Source organism: Monodelphis domestica, chromosome 3 (genome assembly GCF_027887165.1).
Source record: "Monodelphis domestica isolate mMonDom1 chromosome 3, mMonDom1.pri, whole genome shotgun sequence".
NCBI classification, from domain to species: Eukaryota; Metazoa; Chordata; class Mammalia; order Didelphimorphia; family Didelphidae; genus Monodelphis; species Monodelphis domestica.
The window spans coordinates 301024179-301049319 of NC_077229.1; the positions used below are offsets into that span (position 1 = coordinate 301024179).

General features: G+C 35.1%; 1 protein-coding gene across 2 annotated transcripts in view; it reads right to left on the reverse strand.

Annotated features, from left to right (window-relative positions):
- Window positions 1–11695: 11695 nt before the first annotated feature.
- TCEA1 (transcription elongation factor A1) overlaps window positions 11696–25141 on the reverse strand; it is a 32584-nt gene continuing 19138 nt past the window's right edge. For both annotated transcript variants that reach the window (XM_003340618.4, XM_016431522.2), the window contains exons 6-10: window positions 23734–23790; window positions 20084–20238; window positions 19369–19515; window positions 16101–16172; window positions 11696–13219 (exon numbers count right to left, since the gene is read on the reverse strand). In XM_003340618.4, coding sequence (XP_003340666.1) covers window positions 13211–13219; window positions 16101–16172; window positions 19369–19515; window positions 20084–20238; window positions 23734–23790 — 440 coding nt within the window. In that variant the 3' untranslated portion in view covers window positions 11696–13210. The remainder of the gene's footprint in view (window positions 13220–16100; window positions 16173–19368; window positions 19516–20083; window positions 20239–23733; window positions 23791–25141) is intronic.

A 25141-nucleotide genomic window follows, 5' to 3' on the forward strand; every position in this document is an offset into this window, starting at 1 on the left:
CCGGTTCAGTGGTGAGTTTCTGGCTGAGTTTTTCCTCCTTTACTTTCCAAACTTTATCCTCTTAGAAGCCTCTAATCTCCTTCAGAGACCTAGAGGTGGAGATCTTGAACTGCCCCTGGCACAGGCCAGGCAAGAGAAATCCTATACCCTCTTCCCTCTTTCTCCTTAAAAACCTTCCCTCTATATTAATTAAAATTATCATAAATTTCCAGACTGATTTGGGTATTTTATTTGGGATGTTTTCCCCTGGTGACCAAGTAATTTAGATTTTAAGTCACAACCCTAAAATTATCTCCACAAATCTAGACATTAGGAAGATTTAAGGTTAGAAATGTTGAATAATGCTCAATTCTAAAAGACTGCTATTCTAAAAACATACTAAAAGAGTTGTCAAGCATAGGGTTGATTTCCCAAATCCTAGCTAATCCTATCTCATATGTTACTTTTATAGAAGGGGAACAAATTCCACTGGGGAATGAAAAAGGGCCCTAAAAGTCAGCCAGATTTAACTGACTCCTTGCTCCATCATCTCTTCTGCACTGGTTTCCCTAATATCAGGTCTGCTCTCTTAACTAGACAAAGGTTTGTTGGGTTACATGGAATCCTACCTGTAAGTACAATTTTCATGTTGTTAGAATACATAACTGCTACAAACTTGGAATATATTCTAAGCAGAACAAATTCCTTAATAGACAAGCGTGCAAGCGTGCCCAGTCCTGCATAGGTAGGCATACCGGCAGCATAGAAACTGGTGTTTAATTTTTTTCTTATTAATTAGTTTGTATCTGATATGGTCTGCAAGGGAAGGAGCGCTTCTTTCATCTGGTTCTTTTTTTTTTTAATCCTTACCTTCCATCTTGGAGTCAATACTGTGTATTGACTTTTAGCATGGTATCCCAATAAGCCCACGATTTTACTCCTAGCAGCATGAGGTCAACACTGTCTACTGATATATAACAACCTCACTTTGCAGCAGCCTTTCAAATATAGCTATAAAAATTCCTAATGAACAGGTAATTGTTGTCCTTTATCCCTCCATAAAGATAAAATCATCTAAATCCATGCTTGAGGATAATACATAGGCCATGGTATTCTTAATTCCTGTTACACAAATTAACTAGAATTTTTTAAAAACTGAAAATAGAAGATTGTCATTCATGATGCCTGAATAGGACATATCAAATTTTTATTGTCAGTCACTAGCCAATAAACATTTATTAAGCCCTATCTGCTATGTGCCAGACACTATGCTAAGTATTTTAAGTACAAAGAAAGGCAAAAGACAATCCCTGCCTACCCTCAAGGAGCTCACAATCTAATGGGGGAAGATAACACATAAGAAGAATCTAAAAAGCAAGCAGGGGAGAACAGGGGTACCTGGTAGATGATGAGGTTCCTGGACCCTTTCCTTAAACAGAAGATATGGGAGGAGCTCTCCAATGCTCACCAAAAAGGCAGGGGGTACTGTGGGGGTGGGGGGTGAGTTTCAGAGTTGATGTGATTTTGCAGGAACATGAGCTTTTGGAGACAAAAAGCCCATGCAAGAAGCCACATGGCTGTGAAAACCATCTGTGGACATCCACTAACCTCTCAATAAAGCCTTTGGGAGCCATCCAGCAGTCTTCCTGAGGGTGAGGGCTTGCTCCATCTATATGTGACGATCCAGTAGAGTAATGGAGATGAGAGACTGTGTGCTCAGGCCCACGTGCAAAGGCATCACACAGTGTTCTGCCATAGCATGGAGGTTCATTTATGATATAGGCTGGTGATTACATACTTCTTTGGCACACAATCAATTGTCTACATATGTGTTTCCATGGAACTTAACAACAAGACGCGTAGGCTAAGGAGATAGGCAAAGAAACATTGTTTAGATGAATGACATAAACAGAGTGATCTTGAGGTTAGTTCACCCTGACCTAAGGAGAATCATTGATACTTTGGGTCAGCTTCCACAATCAAAAAATTATTTAGGAGATGGTTAACAAAACATTTCATAGCTAGGTACAAGGTTAGAGGGCAATTTAATGACAGGCCAGATTTGGGGTTTTCCTCAATTTACAAGTTCTATTTTTCTTGTGTTACTTTAAAGACCTGGCAATGTTGCCTGGTTTCTGTCCATAAAGAGAATTCAGTGGCGTGTGTCTTGAAGGTAACTGATGTTCTTGGCTTGCCTGGCTTGTAATGGGAGTGAATGTGGCTCTGTGAAGAGGGCAAGGAGGAAAGTAATGATCTTTAGGTTTTAATTCTGTGAATGAAATCTTTTAGGATAATAACCTAGGGGGATTAAAGTAGGATATATATATGTATTGATCCTAAAAGTATTTGCTCTCATATTATTTCTCCCGTATTGGGGAGGGAACAATAATCATGGCAAGTCCATTAGAAGGGAAAGTTGGAGAGAGAGAAGTCAGAGGGGGTCAAAGGGGGGGGGGATGCCTTGCAGTTCTCATCTCCCAAACTGTGACTTTGTCAACCAGTGGGGGTCTGTTGCCTCCCCACATAATGCCACTTCATCTCTAGGAGTGTCTTGATTGCCAGAAAATCCCAATACAGTTTTTTTGGTTTTGGTTTTGTTTTGGTAAGGTTTAATTGACATGAGTAGTTCTACAAACTCCTGGTTTAGATATTTCCTTTCCTTTATAACTCTTCACATAAGAGCTGCTCCAAGGGCAATTTGTGATTCACTTCCATAAAGGCTTCAGTGTTGGAATATCATAAATGTGGAACTATCAAAAATGTCTTTTTCTCTATCAATAAGGGAATGATAAAGTTGTAGTGTATGATTGTATTGGAATACTATAGGGCTGTAAGAAATGACAAGCAGGAAGAGCTCAGAAAAACCTGGAAAAACTTACGTGAACTGAAGCAGTGAAATAAGCAGAACAAGAATAAAACATTGTACAGGTGACAGGTACACTATACAATAAACAATTTTAATAACTTAACTATTCTTATTAATACAATGATCCACAATAATCTCAAAGGACTCGTGATAAAAAAGGCCATCTACTTCCAGAGATAGAAATGATGAGAGTCTGAATCCAGACCAAAGCAAACTTTTTTCACTTTCTTAACTTTTTTGTTCAAGTGTCCTTTCACAAAAGGATTATTAATATGAAAGAATGTTTTGCATGACTGCCCATGTAAAATCTATATGAGATTACTTACCAGTTCACAGGGTGGGAGGGGAGGGAGAAGGAGAGAATTTTTTTTTTTTAAATATATTTTATTTGATCATTTCCAAGCATTATTCGTTAAAGACATAGATCATTTTCTTTTCCTCCCTCCCCCACCCCCCATAGCCAACGCGTAAGTCCACTGGGCATTAGATGTTTTCTTGATTTGAACCCATTGCTTTGTTGATAGTATTTGCATTAGAGTGTTCATTTAGAGTCCATCCTCTGTCATGTCCCCTCAACCTCTGTATTCAGGCAGTTGCTTTTTCTCGGCGTTTCCACTCCCATAGTTTATCCTTTCCTTATGAATGGTGTTTCTTTCTCCTGGATCCCTGCAAGTTGTTCAGGGACATTACACCGCCACTAATGGAGAAGTCCATTACGTTCGATTATACCACAGTGTATTAGTCTCTGTGTACAGTGTTCTCCTGGTTCTGCTCCTCTCGCTCTGCATCACTTCCTGGAGGTTGTTCCAGTCTCCATGGAACTTCTCCACTTTATTATTCCTTTTAGCACAATAGTATTCCATCACCAACATATACCACAGTTTGTTCAGCCATTCCCCAATTGATGGGCATCCCCTCGTTTTCCAGTTTTGGGCCACCACAAAGAGCGCAGCTATGGATATTTTTGTACAAGACTTTGTGTCCATTATCTCTTTGGGGTACAGACCCAGCAGTGCTATGGCTGGGTCAAAGGGTAGATAGAGAAGGAGAGAATTTAAGACTCAAAATTCTTTTAATAATGTAAGAATTTAAATTTAGGTTTTTATGCTAATATGAAAGTTCTAAAGTAATATTGTGGTTGCCAATTTAAAAATATTACAGCTTAAGTCAAAATTACTTTTAGCTGCTTTATTTACAAAGAGGTAGAAAGAATGAAAGAGGGAAAATGTAGATAGACAGAAAGTACTGCCTAGCTATAAATACCTTAAGCTTAATCCTAATGTCTCCAGACCGCAAATTCAAAACTGAAAGCGAATCTCACCAGAATCCAAAGTCTTAATTAGGAAGCCAAAATCCAAAGAGCCAGGAGTCAGTGAAGAATCCACCAAGAATCTTCAGTGCTCAGGCTAAGACCACCAAGAATATCCCCAGAACTAACGCTGTTGGGGTGTCCCAACAAAGTGCCAAGGAGCAGAGAGGGTCTCCTCATTGAAGAACCAAGGAAGGAATCACGCCACTCACCACTGCAAGTTGAAGCATGATCCAGGGAAAGAGTCTGTTCCTCCAATCTAGCTCACCAACACAGAGAGCCTGATTGAATGCTTGAGCTGGCCTTTTGAAACAGTTTTCTCAATATAACTTCCTGTATCTCCCCCCACTTTACAGAAACCAATTGCAGTTTTTCAATTTGCCTAGCACTGCCCAAGGGGAAGGGGGCAACAATGACCTTTGGAGGTGTGAGCTTACTCTAGTGAGTGACTTGAGAACTCTTAGTGTCAAATAGGGGTATTTTAAGTTCTTGATTTGATTAGCTAAAAATAGGCAAGGGGAGTTAATCCTATCTTCACAATGTGTTTCTAAAGAACAACTAGTATTATTGGGAAACTGTCATGAAAAGTTCAGGGCTGTTTAGTTCACAGAAAACTGGGGTGTAGGAGGGATGGAATACAGTAATTGTCTCCAAGTTTCTGAAGAATTATCACAGGAAAGTAGTATTGGATTTGCATTGTTCGTTCACAGAGAGAACTTAAAAGTAAAGGATAAAAGTTGAAAATAAGTTAAGACTTGATGCTAAGAAAAACTGCCTCATAATGAGAGTTCTCCAGAAGCTTTTTGGTGCAGTACCACCTCTCACTCTCTCTTTCAGTGATATTGCACTTTGGAGGTGAGGGGAGATGAGACAGGAGAACTTGCTCATGTGGTTTTAACTTTGTTAGATAATTAGGGTTTTCTTTACTTCTATTTCCTTTTTATTCCTTCTACTTCAAGTGATTAATAAACTTTATAAAATATAATTCTTGGAGTATTGGCCATTTAAATCTTATAAGAGTCATGACTGAAACAGGAACAAAGAAGCAGCTTGACAAACTAAGACAAAGTTGCTCTGATAATAAAGGTAGATCTTATTTTGCTCTATGATCATATATGCTCTTCAGTGGGAACATTTGCTAAAACTTCAAAAATTGATATTGAATGATTTAATCAAAGACCTAAAAGCCCAAGTTCTTGGTAATATAAAAGTTCTTTTGACTTCTTAATCACAGTACAAAACATTTAAATAATGAAAACTTCTAAGTAAATTAATCTAGGCTGCATTGTTAGAAAAACTGCTGTAGAAAAAAAAGGGGGTTCTGTAATGCCCGATAGTTTTAATGATTGCATTTTTTCTAAAGTCTTGCTTTTTTTCCCCTCTTTTACCCTTTTTAAGTCACATCTGGATTCTGAGACTTCTTACTTTTCAACATGAACATTTAAGGCAACTAATTCTATAAATTGCATTTTGGATCTATGGGAAAAATTTTATGACAAATGAAATGTAGATTTTGGGGGGAAATACTTGATGTTACTTTCATATGACAAAAATTCCAATTTATGCTTTTAAAACACAGTACAACCTGTAAAAATGGACTCGAATCCAGGACTTCAATCCCCAGAAATCCTTGCTCCACTTCCCCAGAATGCTTTGTAATCTCACTGAATTCTCACCTGAGCCGAGAGCAAAATCATTATTTAAAGGGTCTCCGCCCATGGCAAGGTCTCTTCTCTTCCTGGCTCCACTGGCAGACAGTGATGTGAGTGAAACTCATGATGTGAGTGAAATTTGGGTGGGCCTCATGGCCCACCTAGCATGTGCTCCTCTTGCTTGTATTTTCTTTAACCCTTGACCTTTAATAAACCTCATAAAAATAATACTCCTTGCAGAGAGAAACTAATTTCTACCAGCCTCAGTATCCCCCAAATTTTAATCTTTACAAACCAAAGTGACAATGTTTAAATTAACTGTATTTTACAAAATGGTACTGTGAGAAAATGATTACCACAACAGAGACTTGCAAGCAGATAAGAAATGGAAACTTGAAGGACTGTCAAACAAGGAGGGGAAGAATTTGGTCAGGGAGTCAGTTAAGAAAGTCAATATATGAAACTTCACTTTTGTTCTCTTGAACTGGGAAAGAAAAGCCAGCAAACCACTGCTCTAAATTCCTGACTAATAACTTAACTTTGGAAAAGATTGGGGCATAGCTCTGAAGATCCTTTTCAAATTATTAACAATATCCCATCAAAGGAAAATCAACTTTACTTCCTCATATTTAATTTTATAATAGATTAGGGAAACCTTAAATTCCTTCTGCCCTATCCTAACTTCCTAACTTCCCTCCTTTAAAATAAATCCTTTTGACAGTATTATATTGTGAAATTAATCTACTGAAAGCTGCTATTAACTTACCATCTCTGAAGAGTTGTTAAAATCAACAGAAAGACACAGGAAGTGGGTGGGGGGAGGAGTGAGAATCCCAGTTTCTCCTCTAACCTTATTTTCTAGTGTCACCATTCCAGCACTTCCCTTACCTTAAATACTTTAGTGAAGGAGCCTCCATTACAGTACTCAACCCAAATTTTTTAAATGAGTAAAAATAGTCTACTTAAATAAAAGCATAAGTGGGTTGCTATTACCAGCTTGAGATGAAAAGATTTGGAACAGCTATGGTAGAGTGAGTTAAAGGATCAAGTAGGGCAGAGTAAAAGCTTATTTTTCAGCAGTGAGGGACTAGTTGAAAATAGCATAAATTAATAGTGGATCCAGTTAACACAATGGTGACACTTCCTCCAATTCCATTTAGTAGTTTATAAAGTTGAGTGGAGGATGATGGAGAGAATAATCTAGGACTGGAGTATGGCAGACATAACTGGCCAAGGGGGCAATGGATAAAAAGAGTACAGAATAGGGGGTTACTGAGCTGGCTCACTAAGGGATCAAGGAGTAGAGGAGTAAGTAATGGAATCTGAGCAAACTCTAAAGCTGAGAGGTTAGGCTAATTTGTAAAAACATCAATATGTACATTAAATCCCCTCTTATGACAGTAAGAGTTGAATAAATCATAGAGATTACTTACACCAAGTGTAGATGCCTCAGAAAAGTTGGAATCTACAGGCTTTATCAATAAATTAAAAATTCTCAATCTGGACAGTATTTATATGTAAATTACTATTGTTTCTCACTAGGAATAAGAAAGTAAAAAGAGGTTACATTCTAATAGGGAAGCCAATACAAAAAAGGGAGCAGATAAAATAGTAGATGATTATGCTTATCAAAATTAAACAGCTCCAAAAAGATCACACAAGCATCTAGAAATGGCATTGAACCTAACAAGATAAAATATTGTAGGGATAAATGTAATGCCCTACATGCTTATGCTCTATATAATGAACAGCATAAGCAGATAAATTTGTTTCTAAAAGATCCAGGTTTTAGTAGATTGCAGGTCAATACATATCAATAGCACAACATTATGGGAAAATAAAACTAATGTGATCATAGGCTTCACTAATAGAAGAAGATTCATATTCAGAAGGGGGCAATAATCCTACATCTGGAGTTATGTTCAATTCTAGGCACTATGTTCTAAAATAACAGACAGGAAGAGTTGAGAAGAGCAACCAAGACAATGAAAGGGCTAGAGACCATGTCATACAAGACTCAGAGCCTGAAGATGATCTAAAGGAAACATGATTTGTAAATTCAAGTATTTAAAGGTTTGTCACATGGTAAAGAGATTATTTGTACTATTTGGGCCCAAAGAGTATAAGTAGAAGTAATGAGCAAAAGGTTTCAGAAAAGCAGAATTAGGGGGCAGCTGGACTGAAAGCCAGGCCTGGAGACAGGAGGTCCTAGGTTCAAATATGGCCTCAGACACTTCCCAGCTGTGTGACCCTGGGCAAGTCACGTGACCCCCATTGCGTAGCCCTTACCACTCTTCTGCCTTGGAATCAATACATATTGACTCCAAGACTTGAAAGGTAGGGGTTTAAAAAAAAAAAAGAAAAGCAGAATTAAGAAGCCTAATCATAGCCGCTCAAAAGTGACAAAGGCTATTTCAGAGGATAGTTAGTTCCCTTATTTATACTGGTCTCAAAGTAAGGGGCAGACAACCACCAATCAGTGATTTTGTAGTGGCAAATTTGTTTAGGTACATGTAATTCTAGCATGCCTCCCAATTCTGAGATTTGTTGAAAACAAATATATGTCTTGAGGAACTGTGAAGGGAAGAGCACAGACAGAAGAAATCAAGAAATACAAATCTTCCATGAAGCATTTTGGTCTCATAATCTTTTCATTAATCACCCAGCAATAAACACATCTTTTATGTCTGGCTACACAGAAGCTGCTTTAGATTGTACACCAACTAGATCAGAGACCTTGTCCTGGATGACATATGTATATCTATTTTTAAAAAACCATTTATAAAGCATATTAAACAAAAGATTAAATACCTAAAGGTTGGTATTGAATTCATCTGTAGCTATTCTAATATAGAAAACACTCTAATAATCTAATTTGAATGTAATTCCATCAGTAATTAGTTCAGGATAAGACAAAGAGAAGCCTATTCTCACCCAAAGCTACAGGTTCCTTTTTTAAGATTCCTTATTTTATGCATTGCTGGTAGAGTTGTGAATGGATCCAGCCATTCTGGAGGGCAATTTGGAACTATGCCCAAGGGACGATAAAATACTGTCTGCCCTTTGATCCAGCCATAGCACTGCTGGGTCTGTACCCCAAAGAGATAATGGAGAAAAAGACTTGTACAAGAATATTCATAGCTGCGCTCTTTGTGGTGGCCAAAAATTGATAAATGAGGGGATGCCCATCAATTGGGGAATAGCTGAACAAATTGTGGTATGTGTTGGTGATGGAATACTATTGTGCTAAAAGGAATAATAAAGTGGAGGAATTCCATGTGAACTGGAATGACCTCCAGGAACTGATGCAGTGAGAGGAGCAGAACCAGGACTTCTCCATTAGTGGCAAGGAATAATGTTCTAAATTGACTAAATAAAATTTTTAAAAAGATTCCTTAAATTTATTAGTATTTCTAAATAGGGTATAAAAGAAAAAACTACAACTTTTGTTTTTGAGGTTTTGGAATAAGGAGTGGGGAAGACATTTCTCATTTTCTCACTAAAATTAAGAATGTGAGTTAAAAATAATTTGACCTCTGCTATGAAAGTTGAAAAAATTCAAATATGACTTGTATGCATGTGTCAAAACCCATTTTGTTTCTCCCCATATATTGGATATTCTATAGAAAGCATCCTTTTGTCAGCTTTCCTTACCTTTTGAACTTCAGAACTAGAAAATTCATTACTCCTCCTAGGAACTGGAACAGATCAAATGAAACTACACTAAGTTTTGAGAAACTCCTCTTTCTTTCTACCTTAGAGGAAGAGCTAAGAATTCTTAGAAGAGGATGGATTAGGGTTAGTCTGGCTTTCTTAATAATAGACTACAGTTGTGAAGATGAAAGAAGCTCTGGTCCAATACAAGGAACAAGCAATGAAGTTAAGGATTGTCATAGTCAAGCATCTAGGAAACTATCAGTTTTGCCACTTTGTAATGTTAGGTAACCAAAGAGTTTGCTTTAAAAAAGCTCATTATGGGGCAGTTAGAGCCCTAGGACTAGGTGGAAAGAGAGTCAGGTCTAGAGATGGAAGTCCTAGATTCAAGTGTGGTCTGACACTTTCTAGCTATGTGACCCTGGGCAAGTCACATAACCCTAAAAGTCCTTTCCTGCTCTTCTGCCTTAGAACAGATACTCAGTATCCATTCTAAGGCAGAAGGACTTAAGAACAAATTAAAACAAAACAAAAAAAACCCCACCACCTATTTATGCCCTGATAAAGGTTACATATAGATATAAGGTAGCTAAATATATCCATGTGTCACTAACACTTTCCATGAAGATCTAATAGTTTAAGTAGAACTGGATATTTTTCTTCTCTGATAGATTAGTGAATATTCAGTTTTCGTTATAACAATTCTATATACAAACTTGTCAGTAATTCTTTTAACTTACTGTGTAAAATAGTACCTTTTTAGATCAGTCCTTTGCTTATATTTTTATTGCTGTGGAGCTCTGACTGAATCACATGGCTTTCACTAGCAATCTCCATGCCAATGACACTATCAAGCAATCATTATTTTTCAATGGGATGTTTGAGTCCTCTGGAATAGTTTTCTGGGGCTCACCATGAACAATAATAAAGTTTCTGCTTAAAAACACCTTTCCTGAGATAACATCATTTTTTTAAATGTAATTTCCACTTAATTCATCAAATTAGGATGAAGCAGACCTTTTAAAGAAAAAAAAATGCGATGTGAGTACAGCGACTGATTGGAATTTTTACTCTACAACATCTTTGACTACCCTCTACTGGTGATAATTATAACATGACTTTAAACCCATATGACATCTTGTCATTTCTATAGTTATACCAAAGATTCAGACCAATTATGAACCTGTTTATAAGAGGAATTGTGACATACTAATCATGAAAATTATGCCCCATTAATATAATGCATCTAAAGACCTATTTTTCAGCCCTACTTGTTTTTATTAGCCCTTAATTTGTCTAATCTAATTCACTTGTGTATCAATGGTTCAAGATATAAGAACCAAGTTTTCTTACTAATTTTCCAAGCCAATTATTTGGAAAAAAAAATTCAACATCATTTTTTGCACTGGATGCACAACATTCTCTAGAGTGTACATTCTACAGAGCTGTCTTAGAAAGTTATTGGCACTCTACTTCAGATGCTTTGAAGGATTTGTGATTTCATCAAAGATAGAATCTAACTGGTTTCTATTTATAAGACTCTTACAAGACCACGCTGCCTCTTATATTTGTATATACACACACACACATATAAGAGAAATAGAGTATGTATGCACAAAAATATACATATTTCAAAGATTTCACCAGGGTGGGTACTTACTCCAACATAGACAACAATCCTATGCTGTAGCAGGCAGTCTTTGGGAGTCGTGACGGGCAAAAAAATTCATCACAATATAGTCAACCTAGATTGGTTCATCCAAAGTTAGCTAGGCTGATCTTCATCTGCACTTCTTGGCTAGATTCATATTTGAAAATTTTCTAGTTTGGCAGAACCTACCTGAGTTTATGCTCTGTTAGCACAGGCTTCAAAAATACATGGTTAATTCCACACACAATGAGGCACTGATGAGTACTACAGTGGGAGGGGACAGATACACACTCTCTCTCTTCCCCACCCCCCCCATGGTACTATCTTTAAATATTCTCCGATTTTCTCCAAGTGAAAAACTTGCTTTATTTTATTGAATCCTATGTAATTATCAACATTCCCAGGAATTTCTAATTTTAGTACCAGCAATTCTCAAACAAAATCAGGCTGCATTAGTTTCATCGACACTTCTAAAGTCCAAAAGTTTGGAGGAGCAAGAAAAGGTATTAAATTCCTAAAACTAAAAGATATTTAAAGTCAGGCTCAATGTATAAATATAATACAAAATAAAATGGACTACTAAATAAGTTCATAAAAAGACCTTTATTGAGTTGTTTGAAAAATGGAATACTTTGAGTTACATAAGATTTCTATTAACTTAATGTTTTTTAACTTTTTTTCAAATTTCTTTTTATCATTTTTAAACCATAAGTCAAACATTTTCCTTCATTTGAGTAGATTCTATTTGTCATTTTGTTGGAGTGGCCTAAATGGGCCAATTTTTAAATGCAGATTTAAACCAATATAATATTTTAGATAGCTCTCCACATTATTTCAAATTGAACTGTGATATATGTACATATTGTGGGGGTACACTCCAGAGGATTTGAAATGGCACAAAGAATGACAAGACCATTCCAAAATTATTAAATGTTATCTGTTTAGTATCTGAAGATGGAAAAAAAATTTTTTTTAGCACTTAATAGCTCTGCTATTAAGGAAAAGTTTGAACAAGAGTATCCCCACTTTAATGAACAGCATATTTAGTGGTTTTAAAAGGTAGAATCAGAAAATAGACTGTAGGAGAAAAAAAATCTGTCAACCTAGATGTGAAAAGAATATAGCCTGAATGTTGTAAACTGGCTCTCAAGCTTGACCACTGGTTATTGTTGTTATTCTACACATCAAAATAAAGTTTATGAGCAGTTTAGGAAAACTACAGTAACTGGTGAAGTTTAATATTATTCCCCTCAATCTATCTTCTTGTGAAGAACTGATCTAAAATGTAGTTGAAAATCTACCAATGACCTTATTCATCTGCAAAAACTAAAATGTCAGACAAGTAAATAAAAAATAAAGACCAATTGATGTTTTAATAAAGTACTTAAAGGAATTTCTCCAGAAGCAAGAGCTATTAAGAGCAAGTAATTTACAGATTTAAGAAAAGTACAAATGATATTGGTCACAACTAGTCACAGATGCAAATGATATCTAATCACTAAGGTTTATTTAAATCATTATGATCAAAGTTGCTAATTCAAATGCTAATTCAGATGCTAATTCAAAAAAATGATATTTACAAAGTAGATAAGCTGTCCAAGCATTATTTTGTTACTACACTACACTTGGTAAACCTAAAATTACACTGGTCTTTCTTCTCTCTTAATATTAGTAGGAACATGCTGATATGGAAACAAATTTGCAAATTCCACTTTCACATTAATAGAGAAGAGAAGTAAAAAATCTCTTGTGTATGTTTCAGATTGTAAAAAAGTTAAAGTACATTTTCCATTTGTTATGAAAAACAAATGTTACCAAAAGCTTAAGTTGATAAAAGTTTAATGTTGACTTACTTATAAAAATGAAAAAATAGTTTTAAACAAACACCATACAATTGAATATCTGATCTAACCACTGACTAACTATAAGAAGGCTTTTAAGAAAGGGATGGTTGTGTCAAAAACAAAAGATGAACCCAAAGGATGATTGCCGCTTTAAAAATCTCATTTGCAGGGAAACCAGATCCTTGGCCTAGTTTTTAAAGCTAATTACAAAATCATCTTTCACAAGCGTCCAGGTATCTTTCCCAGTTCCTTCTTCTAACAAAACTGTTAAAAAAAAAAAGAAAAAGTTTTTTGAAACCTCTGTAAAACACAAGCTTAATTTCTTTTTACATACAAGAAAAAAAAGGCTTTAAAAGTCATATGTCTTTGAGAAGAGATGTTATATTTATCAAATGTATATGATAATTACATAGACACTTCCCTAACTTTGTGACTTAGGGCAAGTCACTTAACCCCCAGTGCTTAGAGTCCTTACTGCTTTTCTGCCTTGGAACCAATACACAGTATTGATTCTAAGACAGAAGGTAAGGGTTTTAATAAAATGCATGTGATAATTAGTAAGTATGGGTACTTGCCTCACCTAATTTAGAAATGCAATTCAGAATACAATTAAAATTGTTTTGAAAATGTCTTAAGTCAGTGTTTAAATACATCAAAACTTTAAATATTTAATGGTTTTTATTTTAAAAATCAGAAATTGAATACGTATAATTGTCACTGTTAATTAAAAATTTCAATGACTTCATGAAAAATCTTAAACACTTCATATTCATGAATTTCTACAGCAATCACCAAGATTTTGGGACTAACATTGAAAATCACCAAGTATCTTCAAAAAAGAGGCTATATGTAATAGGATATCTAGCTAGGTGATCAGATACAGTATATTTAAATCAGATAGAGGCTATTTCCTAAAATATAAAGTATTTCTCTTGGCAAAAATGTAATTTGGAGATTCCATCCCCAAGCCTAACTTAAAAGCTAGTGATGAAGAGAATTAGTTTCATTAGTAAAGACGACTAAAATCTCTATAGCCAAAAGAATAGTTTTTGTTGTTCAATTGTTTCAGTCATACCTGACTCCATGACCCCATTTGGGCAAAGATACTAAAGTAGTTTGCCATTCCCTTCTCCAGTTCATTTTGCAGATGAGGAGACTAAAGCAAACAGGATAAAGTGACTGCAGGTCAATCAAGGTCAGATTTGAACTCAGGAAGACGAGTCTTCTTGACTTCAGGCCCAACACACCACTTATTGACCCCACCAACCTTGTCACTGTGGTCATTGAGTCATAGCTTTAAACTTAACAGCTAGGGGGAGGGAGACTGCCTAAGTATAACCTACATCAAGCAAGAAAGTATAGGGAGATATTAACAAAATCAGAGGAAGAATTGCTGTTGCAATACTAAGAAACTTGCAAAATCTGGGCCTGTAGCTATTTACACATATGGACAAAGTTTAGGCAAAAAAATGCAAGATAAACTAGAAATCCTAATTCAAGAAGGTGAATTAACCTCACAAACACTAGTGAAACTTAAAGGATGAGTCCTATGATAGCAATGTAGCATAAATGAATATACCTTATTTAAAAGCAGCAGAAAAGGGGGGCAGCTAGAAAGCTCAGTGGATTGAGAGCCAGGCTCAGAGATGGGAGGTCCTGGGTTCAAATCTGACCTCAGACACTTCCTAGCTGTGTGATCCTGGGCAAGTCACTTGACCCCCATTGCCTAGCCCTTACTGCTCTTCTGCCTTAGAACCAATACACAGTATTGATTCTAAAGTGGAAGGTAAGGGTTTTAAAAAAAAAAATAATAATTTTAAAGCCTTGAAAGTATTGGTTTCTAAGACAGAAGGTAAGGGTTTTTAATTTTAAAAAGCAGAAAAGTAAAGAAGAGGTTTGGGGGAGAGGAGAGTGAAATAGCACTATATTATTTAATATGACACCTATAGAAATTTTGGGGGAAGGTTGATGAAAGAACAAATGAAAGTGCTACTGTTATCAAAAGACGGTACAAATCATCTAGACAAAAAGAAGAAATAATGGAAGCCTGGCATTACATTTATTGGAGACTTTAATTATTAATCTAGTTATCTGCTGGAGCTCTGCCTGTAAGAAAAGAGAAAAGCCAACTTCTTGACTTAATTTTGTGTTTAAATCAATGATTTGGACAAAGGCATTACTCATCTGTAAAATGACCTGGAAATGGCAAACCAACTCCAGGAGCTTTGCTAAGAAAACTGCTAAGAGTCTGACACAACTGAAACAAAACAGAGGGCATCCTTATCAAATCTGAACACAAAAATAGGAGAAAGAACTAACAAAGGAGATAACTTAAGATCCTTAAGCCTTACGATTGAAAAAGAATTTGATAGGCTAGGGAATAGGCATGGCAAATCCAATTAAATTCACTAGGTATAAATGTAAAATCGTAGAATTGGGAGTAAGAAATCAACTCAAGCATAAAATGAAGGATATAGTTAGAATTTAGTTTGGTCAAAGAAGGTCTTGGGGTTTTAGTGAGCTGCAAATTTGCGTGAGTCAATGATGTGCTACAAATGCCAAAAAAATGTAATGTCATTTTGTATGTTCTGAGAGGAATATCTCCCAGAAATGAGATAGGTCCAAATATATTTTGCTCTCATCACCTGGAATATTATTTTCAATTCTGCCCACAATATTTTAGGAATGATATTTATAAACTAAGAGAGTTCCAAGACAAAAAAAATGAGCATGGTGCCTTGCCATTATAAAGATCCATTGAAAAAAAAATAGGGATGTGTGTAATAAAGCAGTCAGGGAAGACAATAATAATCATCAGATGTGTTATAATTGAGATTCTCATTTAGGTATATTTTGACAAGATGTAATCACAGTCCCCTCCAATTCTGAAATTCTGTGATTCTAAAATTCTGCCAATAATAGAGAACATAATAAAACACAAGCATTCACTACACTAATCACTTTATTTATGCTAATCCTCCAAGGTTAACCAAATAAATGGAATAAGAAAAAAAATTTTAATTGGGGAGGAACTTCTATGTCTATGGAAAACGACTGACTTCCAAAGCAGGCATAGTTATGGCTTAAAAAAGGAGTTGGTTATTTATAGAGTAGTACAAGAGATATAAAAAACTAAGAGTCATACCTTCCATCTATTTCCACATTCATTGCAAACAACAAATGTTGTCATAGGTTCATCAGCACTGCGAGTTTGAACCTGAAAGGAAAAAAAAAATTCAGGAACAGAAATATTGGCACCAAAAAAAATTTTTTTACAGTTGTTGGAATAGAATCTCTCTCTATTAATGTTGCTTTGTTTTATGTCACCTCTCAGTGACCTAGATATCAAAGACCACTGAGATATGCAGGTATAGACAGGCCCTCAGAAAAAGGAAATTAGAAAACCCAAGAACCAATGAGACAGGAAGCTAATTCCACAGGTACTGCTGCCCTGGGCAGCCCAGGCAAGTCACTTAATCCCCACTGCCTAGCCCTGTGTGAGAGCTAGTGGGGGGAGAAAATAGCTTGTAAGTAGAAGCTCAAGAAGTCTTCTGGTTGGAGTGAGGAACCTGAAGGAACCCTTGTCAGTGGTGAACTTTAAATCCATCATGGCAGCCAATAAAATAATGATCTAAGTAACTTTCTACCTCTTTCCTACCTTTCCCTCTCTTTACTACTACTTTGATTTAATAAAGTTATTAAAAATACTAGAAGTCTCATAATTTAATTTTAATTATTATACTTAATCAATCCATGTCTTAACTGAAAAGCTTTTACAGCAACACAATGAAGGTCATAGGGTTTATAAAGTTAATCACAGACTAGGAAAAAATCTTTGCAGAAAATAGCTCTGATATGGAGGATGTTCAAGATATAATGGTATTAATACAAATATATTAAAACCAGGAGTCATTCCCAATGGTTAAATGGTCAAAGAACACAGTCCTCCAAAAGAATTACAAACAATAATTATATAAAAATTATGTAAAATCCAAATCACATACTAAGACAAATACAAATCAAAGATGTTAATTTTCACTTCATACCCAGCAAAATGGCAAAGATGATAAAAAACTAATATTTGGAATTACGTTTTTAAAAGTGACTAAAATACCCATACGTATCCTTTGACCCAGAGAACTCAGTACAAGTCTAACCTCAAATATGTCAAAGAGAAAGAAAAATCACATGTTTCCAAAATATTCTTAATGGCATATTCATAGTATCAAAGAACTAGAAACAAATTAAATGTCCATTGATTGGAAATTAAGAAACATTAAAAAGAATATAGGTAAGGAGGGAAGTCTTAAATGAAATGATGCAAAGTAATATAAATAGAATCAGCTAAACAATAAACAAAAATGACATTTAAAAGCAAAAACTTGAATACTATAATTAAAAAGACCAAGCTAAAAATATATAATTTAGAGATAAATCATACACCTGAGAGTTTTTCAAAAACCCAACAACTATGCATTAAGATTTAGGAATTCAGGTCATGGATTATCTAAATAAATGGTTATATATTCAATTAACTGGAAATCCTGTAGTCCAAGCATACTGATGAACTAAACTGTTATTGTATTTTTTTAAATATTGATTTCAACACAAAAAGCTCAGCCCAAATGTCCAAGATATTAAAGGAGAAAACAAATACAAAATTGCTAGTCCTAAAATAATTTATACATAGCCAAATGCACAGGTTTAGAGAATAAAGGAGTTAGTATCTACTTCAAAAATACTAAATACAGGGGGCAGCTGGGTCAGGTCTAGAAAGACAAGGTCTTGGGTTCAAATACTTCCTCAATGTGTGATCCCAGAAAAGTCACTTAACCCGCATTGTAGCCTTTACCACTCTTCTGCCTTAGGACAATTTCATTTTCCTAAGTACTAACTCTAAACTGGTATAAAAAATAGACTCGAATACAGGACTACAATCCCCACGAGCCTTTGCTCCACTTCCCCAGAATGCCTTGTAATCTCACCTGGGCCGAGATCAAGATGGTATTTAAGCTGATTCAAAGGCTTTTGAGAGCTCTCTCTCTTGGCTCTTTTTGGACTTCCGTTTTGGAGCAGGCGCGTCTCTTGTGTGATGTGAGGTTATTTTGTCTAGGCCTCTAGCCTAGGCACATGTTTCTTACTTGTATATTCTTTAATCTTTAACCTTTAATAAACCTCTAAAAAACATAATACTTCTTGCAGAGAGAAACTAATTTCTACCTGCCTCACTTGTCTCAGTCTCCCCAGTCTCCCCTAAATTTTAATCTTTACACTGGAAAATATTGGTTAAAAAAAAAAAGTATACCAATAGTGCTTTACTTTGAATGACTAAAGATTTCAAGACTACTTCCCACTGATGTATAATTAAACCCTCCTATATACCTCAGTACATAATTTTTCTATAAATTTTATCATAAATTAAAGACCACAAAAGTTTTTTGTTACTTTTTTTAAACCCTTACCGTCTATCTTAGAACCAATACTGTGTATTGACTCCAAGGCAGAAGAGTGGTATGGGCTAGGCAAAGAGGGTTAATGACTTGCCCAGGGTCACACAGCTGGGAAGTGTCTGAGGCCAAATTTGAACCCAAGATCTTCCATCTCTGGACTTGGCTCTAAATCCACTGAGCCACCCAGCTGCCCCCTTGTTATTTGTTTTGAATTTTTTTTTTGCTTTATGGGTTAATGAGAACAAAAAACTTGCCATCCATTAGTCTTTCAGAATTAACAGAATAGCAAAACAATTGAAAACATAAAACTTGTTTAAAATATTATATTGTCTAAAAGATACTAACTTAAAGCAAAAAAAAAAAGTATAAAATCACTGAAGTCAGAGAACAGGGACTAGATCTGCAATTTTATTGACATAGAATTTTCAAATGAGGAAATTCTCCCTCAATGCAGAACAACCCTTCTCTGTACCTTACAGCTTATAGTCTTATGATAACTGCCTAGAGCACTAAGAAGTTAAGTGATAGTCACACAGCAAATAAATGTCAGAAGCTGGATTTGAAGACAGAACTTTTTCACTTCAGCACCAGTTCTTTATGACCCAGCCTCTACATGCCTCTCTAAATAAATAACATTATACATCACTGATACAAATTACCATTTTATAAATTCAACATGTTCTCTTAAGTTCTCAAAGCCAGAGAAAGTAGACACACAGTAATTTTAAGGTTGTTTTTTTCTTTAATTTGAAATTTCTCTCTAGTAGGAATCTGCCCCTCTTTCAGTTCACTCCCAGGTTAAGGTTGGAACTCATCAATGCCATTGAAAAGAATTCTTAGTATAAAAGTTACAACTTTTAAGGAAAAAAAAAATTTTTTTAACCTTAATTGAACTATTATACTAAGGCAGTTCTATTAAGTGAGGAATTTTTAGAAAGGGAATAGAGAAATATAAAGGAATACCTGTGTATAGGTACAATTCTTCTTTTTACATTTGCCACATGTAAATAGGTCAGTTTGGGTCCCGCCTGTCTTGGCCATTTGATGTTCTCTAATTGCTTCTTTGGTCAGGTTTTTGCGCATCTCTTTAAGTTCATCACTAGCCATTTCCTAGGAAGAATATAGCAGCACAAAGTCCTCAGGTATAAAATTTTCAATTTATCAAATAATTTTTTATCTATTAGTATAAGAACACAAAATTGATCATTCAATTTTAAATTTTATAAATGGATACTCATTTTAAGAACATGAGAAGTTACTCCCCAATTCCTTCAATCACATTTAAAATGTTTAGCCCACTGACTAGCTTAAGCTATAATCAAGGCAATTTTTTAAAAGTGTACAATTTTACATGAAACTATACAACAGCTCCAATTTCAAAAGCATTGTTTTAACATCAATGCAGCTATCATTTATTTTTGTCTTCTAAGAAATTTTAATTTGAAAAATCTTAAGGCTTTGAAGGCCTTTAATGTTAGTAAATTCTGAATCTTCTAAAGATTTTTAAACTAACCAGGGCTTATACTAACCACATTTCCAGGAAACCTTTTTGATTTTGCAAAACTTAACTTCTGAAAATATCAAAAAATATTTTAGAAATTGTTGATATTTTACCAAGTATAAAGATTTGTGAAGTCAAAGGAAATAAATGTTGGTTAGCAAATTCAAATTTACTCACCTCTGCTGTCATTCTAGCAAATAAATCTGGAGGTATGTTCCCACACAGTACATTTTTCCTTAAATTTGGATTCTTTGCATCCTTGAGATTTGCTATTCTACTTCGTACCCTATTTTTATATTTCATGTCCGTGTTCCGTAACTCCTGATATATAGGTATTATGCAGTTAAGGACTATAAGACAGGATGTTATTTAACTATTATCAATAGATGCCAGCTTCTTATTTTCCTAATTGGTCCACAAAAGTTAGTCATGAATGATATTAAAATAGGGAATGTTAAATTCTAGTCTTTTTTATCTTTATACCCAGGAATCAGTATCACAATATAGTTGACAGTCAACAAGTATTTATTAGACACTTTGTATGTGTCAGATACCATGCTAAACACTGGGATACAAAGAAAAACAAAAATAATTCCTGTTCTCAGGTATCTCAAATTCTAATCAGGAATACTAATAGGAATAACCAGAAACAAGAAAGTTATGGAGAATAGATGGAAAGAATCTCACAGAGGAAAAATACTAACAGTTGGGGGACTAAGAAAGGCCTCCTGTATTAAGTGGGATTTGAAATAATTTGAACTTAATTTTCTAAAGAAAACCTCGATAAAGGTAAGGTGGTAGAGTATTCCAGGTAAAAGGGACAGACAGTACAATGGGATATGAAGCATCACTTGGAAGTGTAGATGGACCACAGAGTACAAAAGAAGCAAATATAATTTGCTAAAGCAGCAGGAAGGGATCAGGTTTTAAAGCACTTCAAATGTATACAGAAGTCCTTTATACTGGATGCCAAAAGTAGCAGTAAAATGCCTGGCAGATGAATTGAGAATGGAGTGGAAGGAGGAGAGAATAAAAGCAGGGAGATGAAAAGGAATGTATTTCAACAGTCCCAAGTTCAAGGTAATAAGGGACTGAACTAGAATAGCAGTTTTGTGAATAGAAAATGTTATGAAGGCAGAAATGACAAAGTTTAGCAAAAGATCCTTATGTGATGCAAGTGATAGGGAATAGACAGGAGACGGAAGTGGAACACTTGGATAACCAAGATGACAGTAGTGCCCTTGGCAGCGATACAGAAATTCAGAGAAGAGAAAAAGACAATTTGTTTGGTTTAGGATATGTTCATTTTTGAGATGTCTACAGCAAACTTAGTTCAGATCCAAAATACACCTAGATAGAAACTGAAGAGGACAGAGAATACAGCTGTATATGTCCGGATATTAATCATCTGATAAAGACAACTGAACTCATAAGCACAGATGACATGACATTTACCTGTGCCTTTAGATTTTGTACTTATTATTGTCCCCCTCTACTTAGGGATAGACAGAGCAGAGATAGATTTCAGGTAATATGTATGGAACATGGGACCTACATCAAATTGCTTAATATCTTCATGAGGTGAGAGGGAAAGGTGTGAAAGTGTTTGGTACTTCAATTGTAACAAAAAAAAAAAAAACAAATGTTATAAATTGCTTCACATAGAGAATATTACAAAAAATGAAATAATTTTTAAAAAATGTTTCTATATGTAACTAAAAAGAAAAAAAATTTTTAAAAAAGAAGCAGTCAGTTTAAGATAGAAATTTGCAGTTTTGTGTGTAATCCTGTGTCCTGCTGTGTACTGGGGGGAAGGGGGGGAGAAGGCTGTATGAATTCAGAATAAAAAATAATTTTTAAAAAAGCTCATTGGCTTTCATAGTTCAATTATTATCTCTATGAAGAGGATTCCTGAACCTCTATTTTTTTAAACAGACCAGTGAAAACTGTAGAAAGAGAAGTATTATTTTTAATGATCAATTTGGAAGACAGAGTAAGTGAAGGAATTTGCTATATACAGCTTTCTCAATGAGTTTATCCAAATAACAAGATATGTGAGGGCAAAAAATTATGGATAGCAAGCTCAAGAAGAGTGTTTTTTAAGGATGGAGAATATAGGGGCTAGTTTATGGATAACAGGAATGCATAAGACAGGGAAAAAAGATTAAAGAGAGTAGGGGGTGAGATGCTAAAAAGAAGAGGAAAGTTATGGGACCAAGGGGTGACCATGGCAAAAGCTTACTTCTTGATCAGAGACTGGGGTACAAAAGATTGTGAGAGAAGTTATTTGGGTGATAGAAAATGAGGAAAATGGAAAAAAGAGAATTTTCAATGAATGACTTTAGTTTTTTTTCAACGAAATATGAGATAAGGTCCCCAGCTAAATAAGGAGGAGACCGAATGCTTAAGGAGAGACAAAAAGGTCTGAGACAACTGCTAAGGAGCATGAAATAGCAAGTATGTAAAGAGGACTAATAGAATTGTCTTGCTGCAGTGAGGGCTCAATTGAGATTGAGGACAAATTTATAATGGATCCAAGTAAGCATGATTTTGTGATTTCCTGCAGTTCTCTGAAGTAGCCCATGAATAGGAATAAAGGGAAGTGATTGCTGGGAGTGTTCAAGGGTTTTGTCAAGGCAAGATTGCTGGTGATAGCGCAATGAGGTAAAGGGTGTGAAAAAAGAAGGCTATATAGTGTTGAACTGGTTGCAAGTTCCTTGAGAGAAGGGACTATCTTTTACCTCTTTTTGAATGCTCAGCACTTAGCAGAGGTCTGAAACATAAATGTTTATTTACCTGACTATAATCAGATGAGGGAATTTCAGAATCAAAATACAGCAAGTTATAGTGATATCAAGGATATGATCATCTATGTGAGTAGTTGAAATAAAGGTCTTGAGTAGATTAAGCATCGGGGAACTTAGGGTATTTGAAAGCAGAAACATCTTAGAGTCTCTTAGTAGGACACACACAAAAAAAGTAAGCTTGGCACCCAACTCCCTAAAGAAGAAAGGAGAATATCCTGGGAGTCAATCTAGATTGGGCTATGAATGTAGATAGTCTGAAGTTCAAAGAAAGAGGCTTTGACTTAATGATAATAGATGAAAAGTCTGGAAGTAAAAAGAATTAAAGAGGGAAGGAACATTCTGATTTCACCACCATCAATAGTGAGTTGAGGGACATAAGAGAAAGTGTAGTTAGTATGAGAGGGTGATAAGGGAAGCAGTATCACTAGGAGAGTGATCTCAGTCAGTGCCAGAGAAAGAAAGACATTTAAGATGAAAGGCAGTTAGTTCATTACAGAAAAAGTGTTCCAGGGAACCCAGTGGAGGAAGGAAGATGTGAAAAAAAGATATTTGTAGAATAGAGCTGCGATGTTTCCACTGAATAAACTAAGTATTCATTTCCCAAGGAATAAGAAAGCATACAATCAGTTTCAGAAAATAAGAAATTTAAAAAGTATCTAAATCTGCTTTCCCTAGCCATATATGAATTATTTCTTTACAAAACATGTAGCGTTGGGAAAAAAATTATAGTGGATCTAGTACTGAGGTAATGGGGGGCGGGGGGGAGATCACATTATATCACTGCTTTACTTCTAAATAACAATATATGAAAAAACAAAAAAATCAGGAGGAAAATTATTGGTATTAACACCAACATCCAACTCTCACTTTCATTCAATCTCAAATGAGGTCATAAGTTGTGAGATTTGTATTTGTCATTTGTGAAATTCTATGTAAAAAAAAAAATCCAAAATTATAGAATGATTGGTACCAATATTCAACTTAAGCTAAAACTACTCTAATCACATTCTCAAAGGATATCTTCTTCAATTTGAGATCCCAGTTCTTCTTCATCAGCCCCAATAGCAATGTAGTCATCTGAAAAGAATTTTTAAAGGTTCATAAGTGCATAGTTTTCTTAAAGCATTTGAAGAGAATTCCTGAGAAAGGGCAACTTTACAGTGAAATAATTCAATTTCACAAGTATTTATCAGGCTCTTTTATTTTTTATTATTTTATATATGTATAATATATAAATAATATCCAATTATATTAATTGGAAACTACTGTGTTAAATGCTAAGGATACAAACATGAAAATATGATGCTTACCCTGAAGATTTTTGTAATTACCTATAAAAATATAATTTTAAAATTATTTTCTCCACCCTCACCTATCACAACCTAAGGTTTTGATCTTCATGCAGTATTTTCACATATGATTTTTTTCAATATGAAAGTGTTGAAATGAAATGCCACAAGAGCAAAAAAAGTGGAGTAGTTAACCTAAAAACCTGAATATTATTAAATAAGGTGTAACAATTTCACAATATTGCTTTTGATTCTGCATTAACTTTTACTAATATGCCCAAAAGAAAGTAAAATTTGCTAACTCTCAGTGTTGGAAGGGCCTTAAAGGCCATCTAATTCAACAAAGACATGAACAAAAATCTTCTGAACAACATATGTAACAAAAGGTCACATCCAGGCTTTGCTTGAAAACTTCCAGTGAGGGAAACCCACAAACTCCCAAGGCAGCAATATACTTACAAAGCTTCAATTGTTAGCAAGGTGTTTCTTATATCAAACATAAATGATTCTAATTCTGCTTTCTAGGCCCAAGGAGAAGAAAAATGCAATGCTTCTTTCAAGTGAGAACCCCTCAAATATTTAAAAAGTTATTATATCTCCCTGAAGTCTTTTCTTCAATAAGCTAACATCCCTAGTTACCTCTTATGACATGAAATGAAGTCTTCCATTAACCTCGCAGGTTTGTTCTGGACATTTTAAAAACTGTTAATATGTCTTTCCTAAAATGTGAAACCTAGAACTGAATAAAATGCTCCAGATGTAGTCTAACCAGAATTGAGTATAGTGGGACTATTATCTTCTTAGTCTTGGATCCTATACCCTTCTCTCAATTCACCATAATCAAAATTTTCTCAGCAAAGACCATCAGTATGTGTTATTTAGGAATATGACTATGAATTAAGATTTGGGCAGCTAGGTGTATAGAGCCCAAAGTCAAGAAAAGACTCATCTTTCTGAATTCAAATTTGGCCTCAGAAAATTACTAGCTGTGTCACCCTAGATATCTCACTTAACCCTGTTTGCCTCAGTTTCTCATCTTTAAAATGAGCTGAAGAAGGAATGGTAACCCACTATCGTATTGTTGCCAAGAAAACTCTAAATTAGATTATGAAGAGTCACATACAACTGAAATGACTGAA